Source organism: Crocodylus siamensis, chromosome 7 (assembly GCF_052110815.1).
Source record: "Crocodylus siamensis isolate JL-2025a chromosome 7, ASM5211081v1, whole genome shotgun sequence".
NCBI lineage: Eukaryota > Metazoa > Chordata > Crocodylia > Crocodylidae > Crocodylus > Crocodylus siamensis.
In genome coordinates, this window is record NC_143401.1 from 88640095 (window position 1) to 88667425 (window position 27331).

Sequence of the window (27331 nt, forward strand, 5' to 3'; positions counted from 1 at the left end):
CCGAGGCGCAAGCAGAAACAACTCATAATAAGAGACTGTAAAAGAAGGAATTTTTAAGGTTATATTAGAAAGCACTTCAACACATAAATAAAGAGAGAGAGTCACTGTAACCCAAGATTATTTAGGAAAAAATGGTGAAAAACTAAAAGCCGTTTGATAGAGGTGTCCAAAATGAAAGAAAGATTTAATTTAAAAATGATGGCCCCTCATTTTAATCTCATCGCACTGCCAGCATAAAGGCGACACACAATGAAATTAAAGGTCAGTCATTTGGGACATACTAAAAGCAAATGCTAGTTTGCACAATCAACCTTTGGAATTCCTTGTCAGGGGTCATAGAGCCAGCCACTGTGGCTAGATTACTTGATATATAAAAGTTAAGATAATTAGGGTGATCAGCTCTTAGCTGGCAGAGTGGAAACTCATACTGCGGTGCTACGTGTCTCAAAGTTAATTGTTCCTGTACCTAAATTATAGGCCAGAAACATTAATTAAGATGAATAAAACTGCATACCTGAAGGGTCAGGAAGTCAGCACCCCCTCCCTCCCTGCAAGTACAATTACACCTATGAGCATTCCTGAGAGGAGGAAGAAAATCTGCATTCCAGCACCAGCTATGGCTTATGTCTAGAGACAAGCTACTGCACTAGTGCGCCAGTATGTTCCAAAAAATCCTGTTTCCACAGGCTTTCCAAAGACGGGAGACTCTGGAACCAATGCATCTTCTTCCCCCAACCCCTGGATCAGAACCAGTCCTCGATTTCTTGACTTTCAGGGCAATTTGCTTGGGCTCCTGAAGAGGGAAGTTTTGCCAGCAGTTAAGTTTTGTGTGAGATTTGATGGGATGGGTTAGTTTTCTTGCTTGTTGCTGCTAATGGCTTATGCTGCTCTTTCACTCTGTTGGCTTGGTGAGGGCTTGGGAAAGGTATGTGTTAATATTTGGATACACTGCAAAAATAAATCCTGAAAATTCCTAGTAGTTCCTAGTAGTTAGAACACAGGAGAATGTGGCAGGGGTTAATCCAGAAGTTTTCCAGCTAGAATTTTTTGCGCTCCTTTCTAATGTGAGAGGAGATTCAGGCTACCCACAGAGGGAGCACCATTTCAGACCTGGAAAAGTGGAAATACCACTCTGGTGGTATTTTTTTCATCTGCTAGTAGCAGACAAATGGTATGAGAAGTTTTAAAGCAGACAATGCCATTCCTCACTGTCCTGGGAATAGGGTGGCCATCATAGATGACATTCTGGTTTTCTGCTACTCTGTCCTCTGTTGATACAAAACTGGATACCTTTATGTCTTCTATTTTTCATAAAGGTATCTGGTTTCGTATCAGCAGAGGACAGAGGACAACCGGACTGTCCTCTATGATGGCCACCCTACCTGGGAATGATGTGCAACCACTGATAAGCCTTTAAAATTCTACCCTGAGAAATGACTGGAAAAAAAAAATTAATTCCACCACATTTGTCTTCCAAGAGCCTGCACATTTCACAGGAAAAAAAAAGTAATTTTTAATAGCCAGCCTTACAAGCTGAAACTAAAAGCAGAATGTCAATCTAAATTCCTTTCTGGCTTACACAATATTCACAGTCCCCTGACAGACAGGTCCAGTTCTAGCCCTTTCTTCTTCACAGATTTGCACAATTAGGAAGGACCCTGGTCCTGCCATTGGGCCTTTAAATGGTATTTAGGTGCCAAATTCTCACTGAAATCACTCCAATTTCAACCTAAATAGCTTTGAGGATGTAAGTGTTAGTTACCAATTCTGTCGGATGAGGCAAGATCTAAAAACGATCTCAGCTGGGGCTGCCACAGCAGCAGCAAAAATAGGAGTAAGTAGTAAAAAAAGCAACTTCTAGTCCTGACAAAGTTCTTTGGGTGAATCTGATATCTTTTATTAGACCAACTTAAATAGCTGGAAACAATTTTTTAGCAAGCTTTCAGGTTTAAAAACCCTTTGTCAGGCTGAGGAGGTCTCTGCAGTTCTAAACACTAGACAGTCACAGGCTTCAGTAATCTAAAATTTCAGCACGATTTTCATTTTCAGAGTACTTTACAATCAAACAAGTCCAAACTGTGAAGTAGAGGGAAGCAATAAGCTGAAAAGTAACTCATACGTTTCTGGTGCCTAAACCACTTGACTCCCAGAAGGTACTAAAGCCATACCTAATATCCTCTAGTTTCTGTGACTTTGTGGTTCATTTTCAGCATTAGAGCTCTTGATTTTTAGGCCTCTACCCTACCCATCACTGACCATAGTCCTTCCTACTCCGAGAAGTTTCACAACAGTTTCTGCAGAATGAGGCCAGCAAACTGTGAAAGGGAAGTGACCAACTGAGCAAGAACAAGTGGAGCACTGGTGCACAGCAACGTCATACAAAAAATCACAGACTTACAGTTGTTTTGTCATTTGTCTCGCTCCTTGTTTATATGTTAATTTTTATCCTTTCCCATTTGCCACCCCAATTTTTTTCCTAGTTCTTCTGATGGGGCTAAAATGAAATCAGGTCTTTTCATTTACTTTTTTGTGCACCAGGCTAATCAATCAAGTAAACACGATCCTGGGAATATTTAATAGCCACCTTTTGTTGCAGAGCCAGAAAGATGATCACTTTTTTTGCCCAGTCCTACAGCACTTACTTATTCAAGTAATCATACTAAACACTCATGTTGACAGACTTTTTAGGCCATCACCAATTTTTGTTGACCCTATATACAGCTGCATAGGGAGAGTCATAAACACAGGACTTGTAAGGAAGCCACTATCTTAACTTAAAATGTAACTTTGTAATGAAATGGTGGGTTTAAAAAAAAAAGAAGACAATAAACACCTAGTCCTGTTGCCCACCAGGCCATTGATTTCAAACACATAAGCATTAAAAAACACCTATGCAATCCTACCGGAGTCAGCGGGACCCCCCCACCTGCCTTAAGTGAAGCAGGTGCTTAAACGTATGTATGATCACAGCTAAATCGACACGGAAAGAAGCATCTCACATCAGATAGAAATTTTTTTAAAAGAGAGTATTTACATATTAAAGCAGCACCTTTAATAAATACCAGGATTACTCTGTTTTCAACCTTTTCCCCATCTGCTAAACAATTTCCCACAGAGGTGCAGACCCCTACGAATGCTACATGTGGATGGGGGTGGAGGTTGTCGCTGTGTCAGTCTAACCAGGCTCTTTGGGTGACTCCAATAGCTTGTATTAAAACCAACTTAAATAGTTGGGGAAAATTATTTTTAGCAAGCTTTTGGCAGGCTGACGACCTCTCTGCAGTTCATGTACCTTTTATTAGACCCACTTCAACTATGGAGGAGTGTTTGGGTGAATCCAATGTCTTTTATGACATAAATATGTAATAATATCCTCTAGTTTTTGTGGTTCATTCTTAGCATTAAAGCTCTTGATTTTTAGGCCTATAAACACTAAGAATGAACCACAAAACGGAGTATATTATTACATATTTATGTCATAAAAGATACTGGATTCATAATGTAATAAAAGATACCGGATTCACCCAAAGACCCTTCCATAGTTTAGGATAGTCTAATAAAAAGGTTATTTCATGTTTATGTCTTAAAAGACATCGGTTTCACCCAGAGACCCTCGTCCGCCAGTGACCTTAGACGGACCCGGCTGCCCCCCTGTTCACACACTTTTCATGGGTTGCCGTCATCTTCCCCGATTTGTGCTGAATTTGTCCCGACCCCAAATAAATGTGCGTCTGTGCCCTCGGCGGCCCCCTCTTCTCGCGGGGGTTGGGTTGGGTCTGGTTTCACCCCCCCCCCCGGCCCGTCTTCACTCGCACACAAACACCCTCTTTCCGAAACCCCAAACCCTGGCACACCCCAAAGAAACGCAGCCCGGCGCGGGGGAAGGCCGCGGCGCCCGAGAGCCGGCCGGGCCGGGCCGCGCTAGGCCCGAGGCGGCGCGGGGCCCTTACCGCCTCCACGGCGTGCTGCAGGATGGCGGTAAGCTTGGACAGCATCCTGTCCCGGGACTGCCGCAGCCGTTGCCGCGACGCACGCGAGAGCTGCTCCAGGGTGAGTCCGGCCCGGCCCGGCCCGGCTCGGCGCAGCGCGACGCCCGCCCCCGGACACCGTGGCACTGCGGCCGGCCCGCCCGCCTGCGAGCAGGCCCCGCGCTCCCCCCGCGCGGCCTGCAGGGGCCGCCACCGCCGCCGCTTTGGCCCGGCCGCCATCCCCGCCGTGTGGGGGGCTGGGAGCGGGTCCGCGGCATGTGGAGGGGGCTGGAAACACCCGGGGGGAGTCCGACTGTGTTTGGAGGGAGCTGGAAACAACTTGGGGGGAGGGTCTGACTGTGTTTTGAGGGGGCTGGAAACAACCTGCGGGGAGGGTCTGACTGTGTTTTGAGGGGGGTTGGAAACAACCTGGGCGTGGGGAAGCATCCAGCTATGTTTTAAGGGGGGCTGGAAGCAGCCACGAGAGAGGAGAAGCATCTGACTGTGTTTTGAGGGGGGCTGGAAGCAACCTCAGGGGAGGGGAAGGGTCCGCCTGCGTTTTGAGGGGGCCCTGGAAAGGGGAAGCATCCGACCTGCCGGCAGGGGAGCTGCCCTGGGCCTGCCCCACTCCTGGGGGAGTAGCAGCCGGGCTGGGGCGCCTTTGTGCTGGGAGAGGGGAGCCCCCAGCCCTCCGGGCTGCTCTGCTCCCAGTTGTGAATAAGGGGGAGCCTTCTCTGCTTTTCTTGCCTGGAGGTCTCCAGCTTTGGAGGTGGGAATTAGACCCTGCTCTTGCTGCCCAGGTCTCCTCCAGGCTGTAGTGGGTGTTTGGAGAACCCTAAAATGAGTAAAGGGAAGGTGAGGAAGAGGCAGAATTGAGTGCGGGGGCAGGGGCGTGTGGATGCTGGGTTGATACTGGGGTTAAGAGATTAGGGTTGATTTTGGAAGAGCAGTATTATTTAGGTGACAAGACTACTACAGGTCCAAGAGCTTCTGTAGTGTTCAAAAAGTCAACGTTATTTTTTTCAGTGCATCTGGGAGCCTGAGGGATGCTAATTGTGACCTGCACTAGGCCTCAGCACGCCACTTAAAAATGAGAGATCAACAGGCTACCTACCTACCCATAGCTATAAATAAATACTGTGAGTTTCAGGAGTGTAACTATGATTTTTAAATCTCTTGAGCAGATCTGACTCCTGATTTTTGTTGTCTTGCAGCTGCCAACACCAAGCTATTTAATTTTGCCACTAAGAGTTTTGTGGGTTTGGGGCCTAAATTTACTATGATGTGACAAGTGAGGGTTACAAATGAGCAAAACTACTATTTGGGAGTTAATACAAGTTGTATATTGCTCCTTGTGTAAAAAAAGTGGTGGATATTGTAAATGATCTCCCAAAAAGAATGTAAGTAAAAGAAACAGGTGAGTTTTTTTTGTTTTAAAAAAGCTTCAACATAATTTTTGTCTACTCTCAGTCCCTAGTTTACAGCATTTTCTTAGTAGATGTCAGCGCTGAACATGGACAATGAACTAAGGAAATCAAGATGTCTTCACGCTCTATTGTAGTAATTAAACCATTTGATCAGATGGTGGAAAGTGTCTATATTGTGTGATTAAGATAAAAAGCTTTTCAGTCTGCTCACTGGCATGGTCCCTGCCCCAGACAGCTTGCTATTCAGCTATCTCTTTAGCATGTATTTATGCAGCGCCTCACCTGATGGGATCCTGGCACAAGATTGTGACACTTAAGTGCTGCTGAGAGGCTACTAATAATGACATTTAATACATTATCCAGGAAAGGGATGTCAACAGAATGGCCCATCTGCCAAATTCAGCCTGTTTGATGCATTTATATGGACAGCAGGACCTAGCCCCAGCTTTCTTTTAAAAGAAATAAAAGAAGAAGGATAATTTCTTTTTAAAAGAAGTTTGTTTCTAGCCTTCACTTTGGAAGAAATATTTCCAAACAGAGCAGACACAGTGAAGCCGCTTTGCATCTGCAGGCAGTAATTCTGACAACAAGTCGGCTGTGTGAACTCCTAGCCTCCATTTATCTGATTGGAGTGTCACATTTAAAGTCCAGTGTTGATATCTCACTGTCAGCGTTAACTCTTTTATTGCCAATTATTTTAGTGAAATGCGCATTGAGTTGCTGTAGGGAAGAAAGCACAAAGGGAAGAACAAAGAAAGCACAAGCAGGGTAGAGGGAGAAAGAGGGAGGCAAAAAAAATAGAAAAGGAAGAGAAATACTGGACACAGAGAACCGTATAGGGGAGCAGATTTTTCTCACTGAATGTGACAATAAGGTCCTGAATAAACAAGATGTAACAGCTGGGATATCACAAGGCTAGGGTCTTTCCTTGATCCCCCAGCAAACCTCCCTGTGACACTGGTAAGGATTATTGTGGATGTAGGGGAGTATGACATTCTGATTTTATATCCTAGCTCATGAATCCTAATTTAAATGTGGTGTTTGGTCCTCTATACTGTCTTCTCTCGGAACATGTTTTCTTCTGTGCGCATTTCTCAGATCATCCTTGAGGTCTTATATTTTTCTTTTTACTGAGGTGTCTGGGAGAATGTGTTGTCTTTAAAGGACACTTGCAAGTGCATTTGTCTTTGCAAAAATAGCATTTTGCTCCTGACTGAGACTTTTCCATCTAGATGGATAACAGAATGAACAAAAAAAGCTGAGGAGTTTAGGTGCCATGAAGATATACAATGAGGCAGTTTTATAACAATGAGAGTATTTCTAAGCATACTTCATAATTTATGAAGTCATAAATCACTTGATCACAGATGGTAAAACACAGCTTTTCTAAGTGCTTGAGGGCCTCTTATTATTCTAGGAGCGCCTGATGTGCATAAAACAGTTTTAAAAACACTTGGAACATTAAAATGTGCTTCGAATCCAGCTTGAGGAGACACTTTTATGACCACGTTAAGACTGCTCAGCTCCGAATCTCACCCTGTAAAGAAGAAAGAATCTTCCCATTATATGATTACTCCTAATCCTATTAACACAATAAATTGAGTTACTGTGAATAACTACAGCTAATCTCCAGTACATAGGGCCTGGATCTGTAGCTGCTTGGCAAAATGTGTTCCTCAAAGCTTACATTACCTGTTATAACCATGTATTTTTATTAGGGCTATTAATTGCAGTTAATGTACACAACGCGTTAATCGTTGTTCGTGTTTAATTTTTTTAACGCGTTAATTGTGTTCATGGTTTTGGATCCTGTGCCCGGGCTTTTCTCTTCTGCTGTCGCTGCCACTGCCAAGCTGGCTTGCCAGGCAGTGGTGGTAGCACAGGGTACCACAGGGCAGCCTGGGCACAGGCTTGGGACTGCCGGAGCAGGGGCAGAAAGGGTGTGCACGGACATAGACACAGATGAGCAGCTGCCGCCTGCAGGGGGGGCCACTCCCACCACTGTGTGCTGGGCTCAGTGGGAACAGGGTGCAGAGCCCAGCACATAGTGGCAACTCACCTCCGCCTTGTGCACAAGTCCAGGGGGCACATGCCCCCCAAGCCTCCCCTGGGGGTGCATGTAGTGGTGGGAGTGGCCCCCCACATCCCTGGACGAGCCTCCCGCAGCTCCATCCCATGACCTGCCCCGGCCCCAGGGTCCCATTCACCCCAGCCCCTGCCCCCTGCTCCTGTCCTACTTCCTCCCTCACCATGGCAGCCTTGATCTGCCCCAGCACACCCCTTTCCTCCCCCACTCATATCTGCTAGGCAGTGTCTATGTGTGTGTCTGCCCCTCGCTCCCAAGCCACAGCCCCCCCACCCCCCACCCACACAAAGTACCTGCATTATTTTTACATACCTTTAGTTTTTCTGTGCTTAATTTTGAGTTTTCCAGCTGTGCGATTACAATCACAATTAATCGCAACTAATTTTTTTAATTGCACAACTAATCACGATCAAATTTTTAATCATTTGACAGCCCTAATTTTTATGTCTCTTTAAATTAATATAAAAGTAGGGCCTTGTAGTACTGGAAATGCTGAGGCAAGTACAGTTACAAACAACTATCACTATGCCACTTCAAACTGCTGCCAAGTTAATATCAATGAAAGTAAAAAACAACATTGTGATGCTTCACTTTTGAAACTAGAGTCAGTGATACGTCATGTAACAATCCTGTTTTCACCTCCTGGTTTAGGTCCTGATCCTGTTTCTACAGAAGTTTTGCCATTAACTTCATTTGGAACAGAGCCTTGCAGTGTATATCGCATTTGTGGGCAACACAATATTTTGAAGCGTGGGTTGTTCCTCTTTGCTGGAGTACATGCCAGCTTAGTTATTGTTTGATGATAGGTTAAGATGTGGTGGAGAGTCAAAAAGTTTATTTGAATATGAAATTGCTCGGATTAAATGAATTTAAATAGAGTGAAATAATGAACTACCCTCTTACATTTGAGGAGCTTCATTTTGCCTGATGCCCCCACCCCAATCTGTAATGGATACATTTGTCTGTAACGCAAATAGTTTAGCTTTTTGCTAAAGAGAGGTCTAGGAGTGATAAAAGCACATTCACTGAGTCATGTGTAACTGCACCATAACTGTTTATGTCCCTGATAACTAGGTTAACACCCAGAGTTTCAACAAATGGTCAGAGGGTTCATGCGAAATAATGTATAGGTTGAGGTGAGATTTTTGTGCTGCACCTTTCAGAGGCTTAGCACAAGACACTCAGCTATGGGGCCAACTAAGATTCTCTCTATGCATTACATTTATGCCATGGTTAGCATATTAATTGCAGTAGAAATTAGTAGGGTGCTATATGTACCCCCAACTTAAGGCACCGTAAAATGGGAAACAAGCTACTAAAGTATTCTAAATATGATGTAGAACATACTTATGGCTAGTTAATGGCACCTTAAATTTAACTAACATGTGGCCAGGACAGGCAGTCAGCTGATTGTGGGCCCATGCCCTAGGCTCGATTGAGGGGGGAGCTGAAGGATCTTCCCTGGGGACTTTAAAACCAGCACCTAGCATCTTTCTTGGCAGATGTTATTTACAGCTGGCTGACCATCAGCCCTGGCCTGGTCAGCCCCAAGTGTCAAACCTAGGTCTGTTTTGGCCGGACCCAAGAATCGGCCAGTTGTCTTCCCTGACACCCCTGGGTATATCAGACCTGGGAGCTGGGACTGTCTCAGAGTTTGGGGCTGACAATAATTTGAGTTTTCTCCTCAGTCCCCAGACAGCCATAAGTCTTAGAATCTGTCAGATAATTGTTAGCTTTGTGTGAAGGGTTGTGATATCTGGCTTTGAATGTGTCAGTGCAGGTAGAGCCCAGAATTGTTATCCCAGGTTCCCACTGCACTGTCAAGTAATAACAACGTGACTGGGATCTGATGCCTAATCCCAAAATTGCACTTCTTGCCAGGCATGTGTGGCATGGCAGAAGGTGTGATGGTTGGAATGGGGGATCAGATCCCATTGTGCCATTAAATCAACATATACCAAGGGCCTAGGGTGGCTTTCAACTACTTTTGCTTCTTTCTGATTCAGGGTTACTCTAAGGCAGTGATTTTCAACCTCATAACACATTTGTGGCACCCCTCAGAAAATGCCAGCTCTTATTTTTCTGTAGTCAAAAAGCAAGTGAAAACTGATAGAGCCATTTGTCTGTTGCAAAGAACTGGGAAAGACCACAGCATGTCAGAATGGTTTTAACACTATGGAATCCTATTTGAAATCTCTGGGTTTATCTTGTGAATCATGTTTGCTCACCTAACAATGCTGACATTGCATGGCTCCCCACGTCGCCCTTGAAAGGATCTCAGGACACCCCAGGGTAGCACCCTGGTTGAGAATCAGTGCTCCAAGTGCTGACGTGGCCCTCGGTGGAGTTTCTGAGTTCTGCCAGCCTGCCCTCCGCTGGCAATGGGTGTCCCACCCTATGTCTGTTTTTGTAGGGTGGGCCCTATAGGATAGCTGCAATGGCCCTACGCCTTGTCTGTGATGGGGGAATTCTCCCAGCCGGTTCAGGGGCTGCAGTAGGAGAGAGACTGCCTCCTAACACTTCTTTTTAAACTCCTTCTCTGCGTTACTAATAACATTGGTAGGTGTGTTGCCAGTAGGTCAAGGGAAGTGATTATTCCCTTTTGTTCAGTACTGGCGAGGCTACATCTGGAATATTGTGTTCAGTTTTGGGCCCCCCACTACAAAAAGGATGTGGACAAATTGGAGAGAGTCCAGGGAAGGGTGACACAATGGTGAGGGGCTGGGGGACATAACTTATGAGCAGCGGCTGAGGGAACTGGTCTTATTTCGTCTAGAGAAGAGGAAGGAGACTGAGAGGGGAGTTAATAGCAACCTTCAACTAACTGAAGCGGGGTTCAAAAGAAGATGGAGCTGGACTGTTCTCAGTGGTGGCAGGTGACAGAACAAGGAGCAATGGTCTCAAGTTGCAGCAAGGAAAGTTCAGGTTAGGTATTAGGAAGAATTTTCTCACTAGGACAGCAGTAAAACACTGGAACAGGTTACCCAGAGAGGTGGTGGCATCTCCATCCTTGGGGGTTTTCAAAACCCCGCTAGACAAAGCTTTGGTTGGGATGATCTTGTTGGGGATGGTTCTGCTCTGAGCAGGGGTTGGGACTAGATGACCTAGGTCCCTTCCAACCCTAACTTTCTATGAGTCTGATTCTATGAGCTGCAATTATTAAACCATAATCGTACAGAAATTTAAGAATCTGGTGGACCTTTTACTGTATAAGCTGTAAGTTTTTCTTACCTTGGGCAAAGAAGCTAACTTGTTGGTGTCACTGTCTGTTATATGCCATTTCATGTTCTGTTCACTGCTAGCACAGTGCTAAACAATTTAAGTTCCCAGCCCTGCAGGGAGCCATTTCTGTCTCTTGAACCAAACCCGCTTTCACTGATCCAGCAGGCGGTTGGACTAGATGACCTCTGGAGGTTCCTTCCAATGTCCTACTTTTCTGTGATTCTCTGACATTTCTAAAAGCCCTGAAAGAAGAACTATTTGTTAAAAATGTGTGTAAGAGCCAAATTTTGGCACTTAAGCTGTGTGATGATGTCTGCGTAACAAGAACAGTACTATCTTGGAATGACAGTACACGCGTCTTAGATTACAGCTAAGGTTGACAGCATGAAAAAGTCATGCATTTGCATCCTTACATTTGCTTACCTAACATTGTTGCATAAGGGAACATTGCACATGTAGGAAAGGAGCAGATTCGATAGAAAGGGCAGAGAATAAATTTGCATCAAGTGAAAAATTTGAAAAAAGTCACAGCTGAACAGAAAAGAGGAAAAAGATTGAATGCTTGATAAAAGTCTCATGTGGTGATAGAGAGCCAATTTACTTCCCTGCCCCACCCAATAGTTCTCATTGTGAATATTAGAATCATTGTATGGTACTGTTTGAATTTTCTCAGTATACAAGTATACAGTATACAAGCTTCAGCATCCCTGGCTTGTTCTCTTGCCCAGCTGTTTAGGGGGAGGGGTATAAGAAGTTCTGCTAAAGAGAAGGGTTGAAGATGTCTGTGGGAAGATAAGGTTCTTTATGCAGGCCTGGATGGCTTGATTAATCCCCAGGCTGAGGAAGTTTGGTTTGTTACTCCTTTTGAGCTTCACATCAATATTCATTATAAGATTTTCCCCTGCTGTGCAGATTTTATTGCTTGATGTTCTATTTTGTTTCTGTTCATTGATCCCACCACTTCCCATCCTGATTAAAACTAGAGTTTGTGATACAACAGGGCCTGGCATTCTTCTCACAGGAGGGGGTTAATAGAATAGATAAATTGATCTGACATCAGGTTCCAAACTTATTAAAGTTTTTTTAAGTGAAAGGGACTTGTGTTCATGGGACACTGACAAATCAAAAAAAAACCTTTTTAAGAAGGTAATTGAGTTGCTTTGTGTTTGCAGAAAGCATTAAAAGGTCTAATTCTAGTATGGGTGTGGAGTCGAGCCCTAATTTTCAATACAGGCCTTTGATTTGGGGTGTACATCTTGAAACATCTAGATTTTTTTCCCCTACAGTGTGAAATGTTCCTGCTAGTATTTGCTCCTCAGAAGGTGACTTATGATTTGACAGAAGCCCTGGAGTCGTGGACCATTCAAAGATTGTTGTATTGAAATGTGATAGACTCTCTGGAATTCTTAGAGACAGAAGTATTGACTACAGGGAGTCCTCGACTTACTATGTTTCGAGTTGCAATGCTTCACACTTGCAATGTTTATAAATTGACACCTTGTTTCAACTTTCTGACATCAGTTTCGACTTTACAATGCTTGATCTGTCACGACACCACACCAGTGAACAAGTTTGCTGCGTCGCCCATCTCCCTGGAAAACATCTGTCCAAACTTCTGTGCACCCTTTCTTTAAGAAAACAGACAAGACTCCAGAAAAACCTACAGCCAAGACTCCTGAGAAGACTCCAGCCAAGAACCCTTCAAAAAGTCCAGCGAAGTCACCTCAAAGAAGTCCTTCCAAATCAGTACGATTGCTATTTACAATATAAATGCATTAATGTAGCTATGTTACTCATCTATAATTGAGTACAAAATTCTGGGTTATGTTGGTGAAAATAGGGTATCGAGTCTTGGTTCAGGAACCAATCCCCCATTTATAACCTTCTTTCCTATGGGAAAATTGGTTCCAAGTTACAGCGTTTCTACTTAAGATGCAGTTTTCAGGAACCAACTGTGTCGTAAGCCCAAGGACTGCTTGTATACACAATGTGTATATGGATCGTTATGGTCTCATTAGGAATCCTGTTCCTGGCTAGACTGGTAAAATAAAGGATGCTTCATCCAGAAACTAAAGACGATGCTTATCCCTTTTTGCAAAACAATGCAGCTGACAAGTCTTGAAGCTTCGCCTCCCTGGGGAAGAGGGATGCAGACTGACTCAACCAAGTTCAAAGGAGACAAAGCACTTGAAACTGTGTGAAATAACAGCCCCTGACCTACAAGACAGAGACATTATTTGAAAACTGACAGGCGTGAGACTGAGAGAAACAAAAATGGGCCCTGTGGGAGGGTACAGAGTACTGCAGATTTGCCAGGGTCTCCATGTGGAAGATGGGTGAACACCTGGTAAGCTAGATGTGCTGCCTATTGTTGTGTGCGCTGTTTTCTCTGAAGGCCTTTGTTCCAAATAACTAATACTTTGCTTTATGAAAGCTGTCTGCTCACTGGTTAACACTATTTTTGTCCTTTAGAGAAAAGATTTGCAGGTGCTGAACTGAAGTGCCTCTGTCTTCCTAAGTAGGGACCAGTTCAGCCACCTCCCTGCTGGGCCCCCCTCGGGCCCCGGGAGAGACACGCCTGGGCCAAGGGTTAGCGAGGAGTTAGTTAGGGTACTTCTGGAGAAGCTGGACGTGTTCAAGTCCGCTGGTCCGGACGATCTTCACCCTAGGGTTCTACAGGAACTGGCTGAGGTCATTGCAGGACCCCTGGCACGGCTCTATGAGCACTCGTGGTGCTCTGGCGAGGTGCCGGAGGACTGGAAGAGGGCCAATGTGGTCCCTATCTTCAAAAAGGGAAAAAAAGAGGACCCAGGAAATTACAGGCCAGTTAGTCTGACCTCAATCCCGGGTAAGCTCTTTGAAAAAATTATCCTGGCACACATCCAGGAGGGCCTTGCGGGGGAATGCATGCTCAGGGGCAACCAACATGGGTTTATCAGTGGCAGGTCTTGTCAGACCAACCTGGTGGCCTTTTACGATCAGGTCACCAAATCATTAGACGCAGGGGTTGCTGTGGATGTAGTCTTTTTGGACTTCCGGAAGGCTTTCGACACTGTCTCTCACCCTGTCCTCATCAAAAAGCTGGGAGACTGTGGTGTCGATGCCCACACGGTCAAATGGGTCGCCAACTGGTTGGAGGGCCGCACCCAGAGGGTGGTAGTGGATGGGTTCTTCTCGACCTGGAAGGATGTGGGCAGTGGGGTTCCGCAGGGCTCGGTCCTCGGGCCTGCACTGTTCAACATCTTCATCAGTGACTTGGATGAGGGGGTAGAAAGCACCCTGTTCAAGTTTGCTGATGACACTAAGATGTGGGGGGATGTGGGTGCACTAGAAGGGTGCAATAGGCTACAAGCTGACCTTGACAGGTTGCAACGGTGGGCGGATGAGAATAAGATGGGGTTTAACACTGATAAGTGCAAGGTGTTGCACATGGGGAGGAAGAACCGGCACCACACTTACAGGTTGGGGAACTCCCCTCTTGCCAGCACGGAGACGGAAAAGGATCTTGGAGTCGTCATTGACTCCACGATGAACATGGGCCGGCAGTGTGGGGAGGCAGTCAAGAAGGCCAACCGTACCCTGTCATGCATCCACAGATGCATCTCGAGCAGGTCCAGGGAGGTGATCCTCCCCCTCTATGCGGCACTGGTCAGGCCGCAGCTGGAGTACTGCGTCCAGTTCTGGGCGCCACACTTCAAGAGGGACGTGGACGATATGGAAAGAGTTCAGAGGAGGGCCACTCGTATGATCAGGGGTCAGCAGGGCAGGCCTTATGAGGATAGGCTACGGGACCTGAACCTGTTTAGCCTCCACAAGAGAAGGCTAAGGGGGGACCTTGTGGCCTGCTACAAACTGGTCAGGGGGGATCAGCAGGTATTGGGGGAGTCCCTGTTCCCCCGTGCGCTGCCAGGAGTGACCAGGAATAACGGTCACAAACTGGCGGAGGGTAAGTTTAGATTAGATATTAGGAGGCGCTACTTCACAGTCAGGGTGGCTAGGGCCTGGAACCAGCTTCCAGGGGAAGTGGTGCAGGCTCCTAGCCTGGGGATTTTTAAAAGGAAGTTAGATGAGCACCTTGCCGGGGTCATCTGACCCCGGTGCTCTTTCCTGCTAAGGCAGGGGGTCGGACTAGATGATCTACCTAGGTCCCTTCCGACTCTAGCTACTATGAAACTATGAAACTAATGGGGGTGCTACTGTTTCGAGTGTCACTACCAGGTGCTACCTAAATGGGGGTGCCCTAAGGTGACCATAAGGGAATCTAAGGTGCAGTTTGCATAGGAACCATGATCTTTATTCCATTGGAAATACTTTCATCCTAATCCTGTATCAACACAGTCCAGCATAATATTACCTACCTTCTCCACAAGCATTAATACAGGAAAATTACTTTCAGCAAATACATATGCGCATGCGCATGCACACGCACACGCACACGCACTCACTCTCAAGTCTGGTCAGTTTTAGTTTTGTTTAGCAATATGGTCAAATGAACATACAGAGAAGGAGGTAATTGGATTCATGGCTCTCTTTTATTGCAGTTTTTGCTTTTGATTACAGCTCAAATTGGTGTAAGCAGTATTCTTATCTATTGTCACAGACAGATACGCTAGTGATGGTAGGAACAAACAATAGATCAGATCTTATTTTTTTGTTGTGTGAATCTATTTTTCCGTGCATTTAGATTTCAGCAAATTTCCCTTGGAATATATTGATCCTCTGAGCAGTTCTAAGTATCTACAGTTTTATCCCTACAATTGTATGCAGGTGTAAATAAACTTAGTTAGATGTCTAGTACTGGATTGAGCTCACAGTAGTTATCTAAATGACTTCACTGGAATCTGTCCATAATTGCAGCTGCAAAACAGGAGACCATGTTTAAAAAAATCTAATCTGGTGTTTGAAAATCTTCAACAGAAGATCTAAGTAAGGCATGAGTGTACATGAACTTGAAACATATTAGCTGTTTTTAATTGAAATGCATGCACATATTTAGATTGCAAATATCATTCTGAAGAAGTTGAAGGACTCTGCCTTGTTTAACTCTGCCTTGGCAAAACATTCTTCCCTGCCCTAAAGAGCTGTAGTTGGTGTTAGTCCTATCAAGATTTTGAATGGGAAGTTTCTGTATTTTTACATTGAATTGTTATCCAAATGCAGCTAATCTGTTCCTGACATTTGTTGTACAGTGTTGTATAATTGTTCTTACTATGTGTTGTAGTTAAAAGTAGCTAAGACTACTTTAGGTAGTCTTTTGGTAGAAGTGTTTTAAAAAATAAAATAAAAAATTATGGGGGGCAATAGTAATGCAGAATGAACTTGCTCATTTAACAGTGATTCTGGTACCTTCTACCACTTGCAGCAATTACATTTTTATTCATTTAACATTAGATTGGGTTACCCTTGCTCAGACAGAGTAAGGCATCAGTCTTAAAAATAAGACTAATAAAACAATGGGTCTACCTATAGAAGAAAGTGGGTGCATCTACATGTGCAATTAATGCCACATGATAAACTTCAGACCAGTTTGGGCCAGAGAAAAATGTAGGACTGTGTGAAATTTTGCCAGCCATTTTGTTCTGACACTGTTTCAACCAATTTCGAGGTCAAAACAGCAAAATTGGAACAAAACAAAGCTGGTCAAAATAGCCCTGAAACAAAATGCGGCTGGTCAGAACATTTTGAAAGTTGAAATGTTTTGACCATAGGCCAGGAATGGGAAGTCAGTCCAGCTGGGCTGACTTCCTATTCCCAGCACAAGATCCAGCATCTCCATCGGCTTGATCACGCTGGGGTTGGGAGGCAGCCTAGCTGGGCTACTTCTCGGGGCCCTACACTTGATCACTCGGGGGGCAGGTGTCATCCCAGCTGGGCTGCCTCTCACCCCCAGTGTGATCTAGTGGGGGCACCTATCGGGAAGCAGCCCAGCTGGGCTGCTACCCACCCCATTGCAATGTAGTGCTGGGGATGGGAAGTCAGCCCAGCTGATCTGACTTCCCATCTCCAGCAACACTCGAAACAGTGTCAAAACAGCTTTCTGTTTCAACGGAATGGAATGGAACAGCTGTTTCGACTCTAAATGAAATTTGATACGAAACACTGTTCCCTCAAACCATCAAAACTCAAGGGAATGGTGCCATTTCACACAGCCCTAGTAAAATGCTCCTTGTCAAAGCATGTACATGTGCACATGGGACAACAGTAATTCGAGCCCAGGGCAGAGTAGAGCCAGGCTGGCAAGTGGTGGTCAACTCTGGGCTCTGGGTGGTGGCATTGGGCGGTGGGGGGATTGGCTGAGGCACAAAGGTGCTGGTCCTGCAGAGCCAGGTAACTAGACAGCAGTCAGGAGTCTGGCCCCTGCCCAGTCACCATCTACACGTGTGTTTTGTGGCATTAAATGATCCTGCTGTAAGACTGTACTGTCCCCGACAGTACTATATTATGGAGGATTTGATTAGTTTACTGCACTCTAATCCCAGCACACATGTAGATAGTGATACTTTACTGCGGAGCTAATTAGTCTACTCTGCAGTAAAGTGCACATATAGATGCACCCAGCATGTCTTAATGATAGCGAGGATTTGGTGCTTAGCTGGGAGAGATAGTAGGCAAGCTTTCAGTACCCATCAGGTCACTTAAAATGAGAGACCGTGAAAGCTGTAGGTCTCAGAGGCAACAGGTTGTGACAGTGCATCCTGAAATTTCACAGCCTGGAATATACTGAAGTATTTCAATGGGCAGCCAAGTCTCATTAGGCAAACTGACTCCAAACAGAAAGTGAAAGCACTGGAGATTCTGCTTCCCTCTTTGTTCATGCTGGGCACATCTACATGAGACACTACATCGCCATAATGATGAGCTATGGCAATGTAGCGTCAGCAGGCATAAAGTGTGATGCCTGGCTATGTAGCATCTAAAAATAACCATGTGCTGCTGGGACTAGGTAGTACCAAATGCGCAGTCAGAGGCATGTGTAGATGTGTCCACTGAGTAGCATCCCACTGTATGAAGTCAGTAAGGCTGCAAAAGAAGTAAGATGCAACTAAAAGGATCAAACTATGGACTTAATAAGTAACTATTTCTGTGGCTCCTGTGTTAATAGGTCCCCCACAAGCCCCTGGCAAGACTCTAAGCATCAAATCCTTACTATTGTTAAGACATGCTGGGTACATCTACACGTGCACTTTACTGCAGATCCACAGGAAAGCATCACCATCTACACATGTGCCAGTATTAGAGTGCAGTAAACTAATTAAATCAGCCATAATATAGTACTGTCAGGGACAGTACTGTCTTACAACAGGGTTATTTACTGCACTGAAACACACGTGTAGGCAGTGACTGAGCTGAGGCCAGACTCCTGACTGCTGCCTAGCCAGCTAACCTAAACTTCCCTTGCTGCAACTTGAGCCCATTGTTCCTTGTCCTGTCATCTGCCACCACTGAGAGCAGTCCAGCTCCATCCTCTTTTGAAACCCCCTAAGAACCCAGTTGACAGCTGCTATTAAGTCCCCTCTCAGTCTCCTTTAGACTAAATAAGCCTTGTTCCCTCAGTCTCTCCTCAAAAGTCTTGTCCCCGGCTCCCCTCACCATTTTTGGTGCCATCTGTTGGACTTTCTCCAATTTGTCCACATCCTTTCTGTAGTGTGGGGTTCTTGCTTATTTCATTTCAAAGAAAGTCAGTCATCTAAGTCCCCAAATAAGCAGTGTTCAGATTTGGTGTCCCCTCATCTTTATTGATGAAAATGTGTAACAAAGGACCATGGAGGAGAGAAAATTGATTTGTTACATTAAAGGAATAAATACCACAGCATTTTAAGCTTCCTGCTTGGATATTTTTTTTGTCTTTTGTTTTGCATCTTCTACACTTCCAGGGCCCCACTGAGCCTTGGGAGGTTTAGAGGTATGACATCAATTCAGACTTGTTTTCAAGCAGCCATACTACAGTCATGCTGAAATTTTCATTAGCCACCCAAGCTTCCCAGGCTGTTTTCTGCTTTCCAGAATGTTTTCTGCTTTCCAGCAAATCACTTGCAATTTCATCCAACCGCACAACTCTTTGTACCATGACAACTCACTCTAGATGGGTAACGCTGGCATCTGGTATACAGTAGTGTGTAGGAAAATGAGCATAATTTGATGATACTTTACAGTGTAATTGATAAGTTACATCTGACTATTCTATATTTGCTTCAGGATCTAGAGCTTCAGATTTGGGTCCTGTTGACCTGTTTCTACTCCGGACCTAGACCCTATTTCTACATGATTGTATAAATTGGAATGGTGAGAAATGGATACTGAACTTGCTGTGGTAAGTAGATATTGCTACAGGTGGCTGTCCAATTACCAGATTGGTGGTGACATTGCCTAACTCTATAAGGCAATACCTGGAAGTCACTTTGTATTTATGGCAATAGACAGTGAGAGCCAAACTTTTTAGGCAAGTGTGTCATGAATTAGCTCTGCATCTTCCCCGAGTGCCACTCCGAGCCCCTTGCACTGCCTGATCTGCTGCTCTGCTTTCTGGTTTCTGCTCACTCTGCCACTGTGCTGTCTGTCCCCTCCCCAGTCTGCCACAGAGACTGCCTGTGCCACTTGAAGAACATGTGATGTAGGTTGGCCACCTCAGTGTAAGAAATCAGTGGAAAATATAAATGATTAAAGTTACAAACACATTTTCCTATTATAATTAGCCATAACACAAGTGACTTTAACCTTTATTTTAGTTCTAAACTTCCAGGTTTGTTTGAGTCAAGAACCCTCTGAATTCCTTGCACTCCCACTAAACACCTTCCAGATTATGGTAAGTCTCCATTAAAGCATTCTGTGAATTCTCTTGCTTTCCTGCAGGTGTTGTCTACCAAGGTGTATGAGTACGGGTGTGGTGTCGTAGCTGATTTATGTGGTGCTTGGATTCTCATAATATATATCTTGGATAAGGAAAACTCCTATGCTTTAATTTATGCATAAAATATGCACTGATGTTGAGGCAAGTTCTATCTGTTGCAGGTGTAAAATTGATCTTGTTGGATTGCAATATTAGTTAACAAATCAGAACTTTCCAGGAGTCATGAATACCTCTGACTTTTTAACTCCCCATTTTAACATCTCTCCCAATTATACAGGTGGTCCAATAAAAGATATCATCCCACAAAATCCTTGCGTCTCATCAGAGCCAACTTTAGGGAAAATTATGCTCTGGGTGAATTTGTATTTTGGTGTTCTACACCACCCTCCCCTCCCCTCACCCCCAGTTCAGAAATTAAGTGGTAATCTCAACAGGTTTTCATACATAATTGAAAAAAATACAAAAGAGGAAATGACACAAAATTAAATTAAATTAAAATAAAATAAATTTGATTTAAATAATATTATGATTGTTATTTGAATAAAATTGCATTTGAATTTGGATAAAAATAAAATTTGCTGGCAAATGCTTGCACATGCTTGCAAGTCATAAAAATAGCATTATAGCTAAGTGATACACTAGACATTAAATAAAGCACTAACCTAGTAAAGAATAATAACAAATGAAAAACTTTGTTCACCAAGTTTCCAAGGCTTGGAAGACAACTCTGAGTGCCTTTGCTGCTGCAAACTCTGATATTGTTTGTGACAGGTCTATATTTTGAGCCACAGCATTCTTAATAGATCGGATGGCCAGCAAAGATAGCCTGTCATCTCCCATGGTTGATCACAAATATGTTTTTGTGAGCTTCAACTTTGAAAAGCTTTGTTCATTGCTTGCCACCATTAAGGGAATGGTTAACAGGATCCTGAGTGCTATTCATGTGTTTGGGAAGTTGTCTTGAAGTTCACTGCAGTAAATTAGGGGTGCACCGTTGAAAGGTTTTCTTGGCCAACACTGATACCCAATTATTAACCAGCTGTATCGACTGATATCAATCAGATAACTGATTTACAGGAATGCGGCTGGGCAGCATGGAGATCAGTGCCCTGCAGGTAAGTCTGTGGAGTGGAAGGGGCATGGGAAAGGGAAGGGGCATGTGGGGTGGGGGACAGATTGAGACCCCCCTTGGTGAGGGAAGGAATAGGGCAGGGACAGGGGCAATGGTTGGAGCTGGAGGCGCTGCCCAGCCAGGGTGGTGAATGGGATCTGGGACGGGGGTAGGGAGCAGGACGGAGCCTCAGGCAGCTCATCCAGTGTCCTGGCATTTAAAAATGATGGCGGGGGCACTTGAACTAAAGCTTATCAAATGAACTAAAGTTCAAGCACCATCGCCACCTTTTTTAAAAATGCAGGGACACTTTTAATGAGTGGAGCCAAGTGGGGTGAGGGCAGATGAGGGCTGCTGGCTCTGGGCTCAGGGCTCTCTGCTCTGCTGACTTTGGCCCAGGGGCCCTGCATCAGGTGCATGTCCCCTGCCCATCCACCAGCAGGAGGCACAACTTGCTCACAATTCTATCCTACTCTCTGCTCTGACCCCAGGTCCCATTGACCACCCTGGTTGGGCAGCACCCCAGCCCCTGCTGAACTCCCTCCCTCCCCATGGTGGCTTTGATCTGCCACCCCCATGCTCCTGCCCCTCCATAGACTTACTGGCAGGGCATTGCTCTCCACACTGCCTGGCTGCATTCTTGGCCAAGTGCATGCATGCAGGTGCATGCATGCACATGGTATCCAGGGGCCCTGGCCAGAAGGCATATTATATTTATCGATAACATTACTGGCTACACCAGCCAAAAAAAGCTGATAGCCGATAATGTTCATTTTCCTTTTATTGGTGCCAATCTGATATGGCACCGATATATCAGTGCACCTCCACTGTAAATAGATTGTAAAACTTCTTAAGGAGCACTGTAGTCCAATGGAAGTAGACTTTGGAGATAACGAAGTTGTTCGAGGGGTTGACATGATTAATGTCAGAGCTCTCTCCATATGTCGGTGCACAATGAAGGTCCTTACAGTGCTTCCTCAAAGTTTCTTTGTCAGGGAATTGCATCATGATATATAGAAAGCCCAAGAGGGATGATTTTGCATTCAAGTTGAAGAGCTTGCAGCAGAAACAGAAAACCTTGTCAGTGGACTCTGAGTAAGGCAGCCAGTGCCACTTCAGAACTTCACCATTTTTAAGTTTTTTGTATAAAAACATCATAGAAAAATGGTGATTCTGATCATCCACAGAAAAATCCATGTCCTTTACTTTTGGTAGACCACTGATCACTAGCAGACCTTGAATTTCAGGCATTAGATTGGATCAGAAGTCCAGGATCAGAAATGGCATCGCCAGCACTTATAATGGGAGTTGTTTCATCTGTCACTAGTGGCATCGACATTATTCTGGTCCAGGTGAAGAATTTCTGTTTTGCTTGGGTCTCTTTGTTTCTCTTGGATGATTCTTGGAAGTAGAATCGTGGATCATCTATGTATTTTTCATCTGATGTTTCCACTGTGACCGTCTCACTACTACTGCATGGGTTGTCGTTAACAGAATTCAAGTATTTTTTCATCATGTCTACATCTTTTTTCATTGCAGTCATTAACCAAGCTTTTAATTTCCTGTTTCCTCTTCTTAGGTACTTGTGACATTTTGTTTCCTTCCAGATTTCATAGCTAGTGAAAATTACAACAAGCATCCCAGCACACCCTTGGACACGCTCTCAGATGCTTGCAGGGGTCATGGTCAGTGAAAATTAAAATGAGTATTTCTACTCTAGCCCTTCTGGTCCTGCTCCTACTGCCACCCTCCCCCAGCATATACAGCATATATAGTAGTAGTATATACTACTATTCAGGCAGCTAAGGGAGTTAATAGCCCATTGATGACCCTGTGACAGGACCATAAGCATACCCTGTCATGAAACTCTGAAGGAACAAAGGGGAAAAGGAAACTTACCGTGGCAGTGAGCCTGGGCAGGAGAAAAGCCGAACGGAAGTCCCTGGATGGTAATTAATGTGATCAGCTGGCGAAGTCAGAAGAGCAGCAAATGGAAAGCTCCAGCCAGGCACACAGGTAATCGGTGCAGGAAGTTAAAAGAGAGCAGACCGAGCAGTTGGCTCTCCCCCAGAGAGGGGCGCAGCATAAGGGGAAGTACGAGGGAGGATGGAGGTGCAGTGACAGTATAGGGCCAACTGGAGATCGGCAGAAGAGGGTTTGGCACACAGACTTTCATAGTTTTCATAGACATTAGGGCTGGAAGGGACCTTACTAGATCATCAGGTCCAGCCCCCTGCCCAAGGGGCAGAAAATCAGCTGGGGCCAAATGATCCCAGCAAGACAGGCATCCAAGTGTTTCTTGAAAGTGTCCAGAGCAGGTGCTTGTACCACTTCTGTGGGGAATCTATTCCAGACTCTGGGGACATGGATGGTAAAGAAGTTTTTTCTTATGTCCAGTCTAAAACCATCTTCCTGGAGTTTGTGACTGTTAGACCTTGCCTTCCCTTGGGGTGCTCTGGTGAACAGATGTTCTTCTAGTTCCTGATGCACGCCGCATATATACTTATAGTCTGCCACCAAGACCCCCTGAGCCTTTGCTTCTCCAGGCTGAAGAGTTCCATGACTCTCAGCCTCTCCTTATAAGGCCTGTTCTCTTGTCCTCTAATCATGTGTGTGGCTCTCCTCTGGACTCTCTCAAGCTTCTCCACATCCCTTTTAAAGTACAAAGCCCAGAACTGGACACAGTATTCCAGCTGCAGCCTCACCAAGGCCAAGTAAAGCAGGAGGATGACTTCCTGGGTCTTGTTTGAGATACATCGGTAGATGCAAGCCAGGGTTTTGTTTGCTTTGCCAGCTGAGGCATCGCATTGGTCGCTCATGTTCGTTTTGTGGTCAGTCATGACCCCAAGTCTCTTTTAGTTGTGGTGCTAGCGAGTGTAGCACTGCTGAGCCTATAAGTATGATGTGGATTTTATTTCCCAAGGTGGAGCACCTTGCATTTCTCCATGTTGAATGCCATCAGGTTTTGATTTGCCCACCTTGCAAGCCTGTCCAGGTCAGCCCCAATTGGTCCCTATCCTCTAGTGTGACCACCTTCCCCCATAATTTGGTGTCATCAGTGAATTTAGCCACTCCACTTCTAACACATGAATCTAGATTGTTTATAACTATATTAAAGAGTACTGGTCCAAGTACAGAGCCCTACAGGATGCCACTGGTCACCATCCACCATGCTGACATGGCTCCATTGACTATCACTCTCTGGGCCTGACCAGAAAGCCAGTTCTGTGGTTGGACTTACCTGAGGAGTGGGGATGAAGAGGGAGTTGCTGCATCTGAGCCATTAGGTTTGAGTCCAGTGAGTGCAGGTCTTTGTCCCAGAGACCTGAATAAGGAAGAAAGAAAGACTGAGCAAAAATGTGAGTTTGGGGCATTGGCCTGAAGGAGAAGGGTGTGGAGCTTGTGTGTGACTGTATAATTTAGACCCGTGGGGTGAAGAAGGGGACAAGAGGTCAGTAGCAAGAGACTGGCTGCCAGGACATTAAGCAAGGTAGCATAGAGATTACAGCTTCCTGGGGGAGAGCTATTGTGATCAATGCTGACAATATCTGGTGTGGTAAGGATGGGGTATGGGGATAGTGGAGCCCTGTGAAGAGGAGCCAGCTTGTTAAATTGCAGAGAATAACATGAACTTTATCTCCCAGGGCCATACTAGTTTGGCTCCTTCCTTTCCATCTAAGTTGTGGTGGGTGAATTTAAAGGAGACTTAAATTCTCTTCTGGTCCAGAGACAGAGAGAGACTATTATGGTACAGCTAGGTCTTCTACAGATCCATTGTTCTTTACTTCACAGGGTTAACAATCAACTCCCTTAACTGCCTATATAGTAAGACCAGAGATGCACCTTGCTGTCCCCACCCACCCTCTGCCTGCAGAGCTGCACCATGCCATTGGCAGCCCCCTGCCCAAGCCGTCACAGGCATTCTCCCATGCCACTCACCCCTTAGGCCAGCTCTGCCTCTCATTGTTACTAGCAGCTTAACTACAAGTGTATGCAAACTTCTCAGGAAGAACTAATTGAGGAATCCTTTATTTTTACTCACTTTCCTGACAATAAATAGTAGAGGAAGGACCAGGAGTGGATTCAGGGGGGTGCACTTCCACCTCTTTTTTGATTATTGTCCACCCACATTTTAAAACAAACCACTTGGTAGTGACAGCAGCAGTGAGGGAGTCACCTGACATCATGGTTCCTTATAATCTACCTGATTCCTTCTAAATTCTTCATCCCACAGATGTTAAGGACTTTGTCTCCATTTTTAATGGTCCTGATGTTCCACTATTCAAACCAGCCTTTATTCTGCAGTTCTTCTCTCCATTAGCTGCTCTTGATAATGTAGCTCCTATTTCACAGCCCTGAAGACTGTTTTTACCTCTAACTAAAAACGTTAACTCAGGTAAACATCAACTAATGTGGAAATAACTTAAAGTGAAGCATTACACTGTCAACATGCTCAAGAAGGCTATACTTTGTTTTAGGAATTTCAAATAAATGTGGATTTAATTCTAATGGCAACCGGATTAAAGAAACAGCATCTTTGGATTATTTTTGCCTAGTTTGTTGTGGGGTTTTTTATACAAAATATATGTTATAGCAAGTTAATGCACATTCCAATAGTTATATTTGTTTTTGCTTCAATCTTATTAGTATTTAGTATTATTTCCCTAGACCTCTAGCATATTAGCAAAACTTCTAGTTTATTTTTACTTGGAGAAAAATATGCATTGTGCTACATGTGATGATACACCACACCATCTGCACTTCTTTTCAAACTCCTAGATCTGCCCATGGGAGAGACAAACCTACACCTATTAGAAGAATAACAAATGATACTCTGAAATTCTAAACTGAAGTAGATCTGTGGAAATCAACAGAGCGCTGTCAGCTGGTAGACACCACCTGAATATCTGACACTATGACTTCATACATAAGTTTTACTGTTTATTACCAATTACGGGCTATATTATATCTAAAACTTCTCCCTCTGTCACAATAGCATAGAATTTAAGGTGTCAGAAAGGGCCATTAGGTCATCTAGTCTGATCTCCGTTTTTTTGCATGCCATGAAATATTTTCTAGTTACTTTTGTGCTGATCCGTGCTTCAGAGGAAGGTGGAAAAAAATTCTGGCTAAATCTGTACATGCAGGGAAGACATTTTCTTCTGACCCCTGCCAGTGATTGGCTAGAAAACATCAAGCTATCAACCTCTCCCAAGGAAAATCAGAAAAGTAGCAATCAGAGCACTTGTGAAGAATAACTTAAAAAATAACATGGGAATCACTACATAAATAGATGTTTTGTTACTGCCCACAAACTGAATCTGAGATCTGAAGAAAGGGAAAGTGCAGAAGCCAGAAAATAAGCATTATCACCACTGCCTACCTGAACACTTTGTGCAGTCAGATAAGCCTATCCTTGTATTGGTGTTCCACAAGCCAAAGGAGAAGCCAGAGATGTATGTGCTGTTCTGTGTGAACAGGACTGTGTAAAAGTAATAAAAATTATACATTTTTGGTCAGTATAATAAGCAGATAAGCCTCTGAATGCACATAAGGAGCAGATCAATTGAATAAGATGGTGCTGTATTTCTGTCCCCCAAAACACGAAACTTAAAACTTTAAGGAAAGAATAATGAGAAATTGTGGGTCTCGTACGGTGGGTTTGTACAGGGCCCAGCACTACCTGTAACTAATATCCTTGGGTGTTACTTCAGTACACATAAGTAGCACTGAGGAAAAATTCTGCCTTTGAGGATGCGTGGTGAAATTTTATTTATTTTATCTTTCCTAATGAAAATATATGGTGGTTTTCACAAAGGTACTGTAGAGATGTTGATCCTTTAAGCACTCCAGTACTCCTTGAATGAGGTATTTAAATCAGGCAAAATGAGGTGACAGAGTTAAGGATTAATGTTGTTTTTGAAATTCTAGCATTTGCAATGGCTGAAAATATTACAGATTAAGGAGGTGATTTTCTGTTGCCCCCTACCTCCAAGCCATACTTCTTTTGTACCCCCAGGGAGGGTGGTGCAGTATATCGGAATGTATGTGGACCTGGGAGGAGAATTTTAGTCCTAGTCTTTACTGTGCAAAGAGATTCCTGAGCTTTGAATAAACATCCAATTCTGTTCTGGCTGTATGGATTTTCCTTTATAATGTGTAGTAAGATTTTATCATTACTTTGGATTAAGGGTTGTAATCTCTCAATCCCTAAAACATCATCAGATAATCTGTTTCATCATAAGCAAATTCTGATCCAGATAGTGAATCTAATTTGACTTGTACAAAATTGTTGTGAGCCATAGCTATTGGAATACAGAAACGGGACAGCGTCCTTTTAGCATAGTTCAGAATTAAGAGGAAATATGTGTCTGAGTCAAAATATAAATCCCTTTGTATGGAGGCACAGTATATGTTCTTTCATGAAATCTAGGTTTCTTTAAATTTAGGCATTGTTAAAATGTCTTAACACTGAAGCATCTGCCTACAGTATACACAATGGAACTACTTGGCAGTAGCTCTATAACAAATATTAAATTATTAATCACGGTACAATTATCTAGCAATCCTAAAATCTTAGAGGCCTAAAAATCCCTGCCTTCTTTATTCATGAGATTATAAATTCTTTACTGTATATGTAACCCAGGAATCAGTGGTCTTGGAATCTTC

The 27331-nt window shown here is 44.3% G+C and overlaps 1 protein-coding gene and 1 long non-coding RNA gene across 4 annotated transcripts in view; one reads left to right on the forward strand and one right to left on the reverse strand.

Annotated features, from left to right (window-relative positions):
- Positions 1 to 4258, reverse strand: part of FHIP2A (FHF complex subunit HOOK interacting protein 2A) — a 49447-nt gene extending 45189 nt beyond the window's left edge. Inside the window, exon 1 of one of the 2 annotated variants that reach the window (XM_090056829.1) lies at positions 3951 to 4258. In XM_090056829.1, coding sequence (XP_089912955.1) covers positions 3951 to 4208 — 258 coding nt within the window. In that variant the 5' untranslated portion in view covers positions 4209 to 4258. The remainder of the gene's footprint in view (positions 1 to 3950) is intronic. The other variant, XM_090056830.1, reaches the window with a different exon arrangement.
- Positions 3912 to 26866, forward strand: LOC149860099 (uncharacterized). Of its 2 annotated transcripts, XR_016443439.1 has the most exons (5): positions 3912 to 4050; positions 11990 to 13050; positions 18900 to 19014; positions 19430 to 22678; positions 25442 to 26866. It is a non-coding gene; the product is annotated as an uncharacterized LOC149860099 (long non-coding RNA). The 2 variants fall into 2 exon arrangements; XR_016443438.1 differs by having other exon boundaries at positions 18900 to 22678.
- Positions 26867 to 27331: the final 465 nt, after the last annotated feature.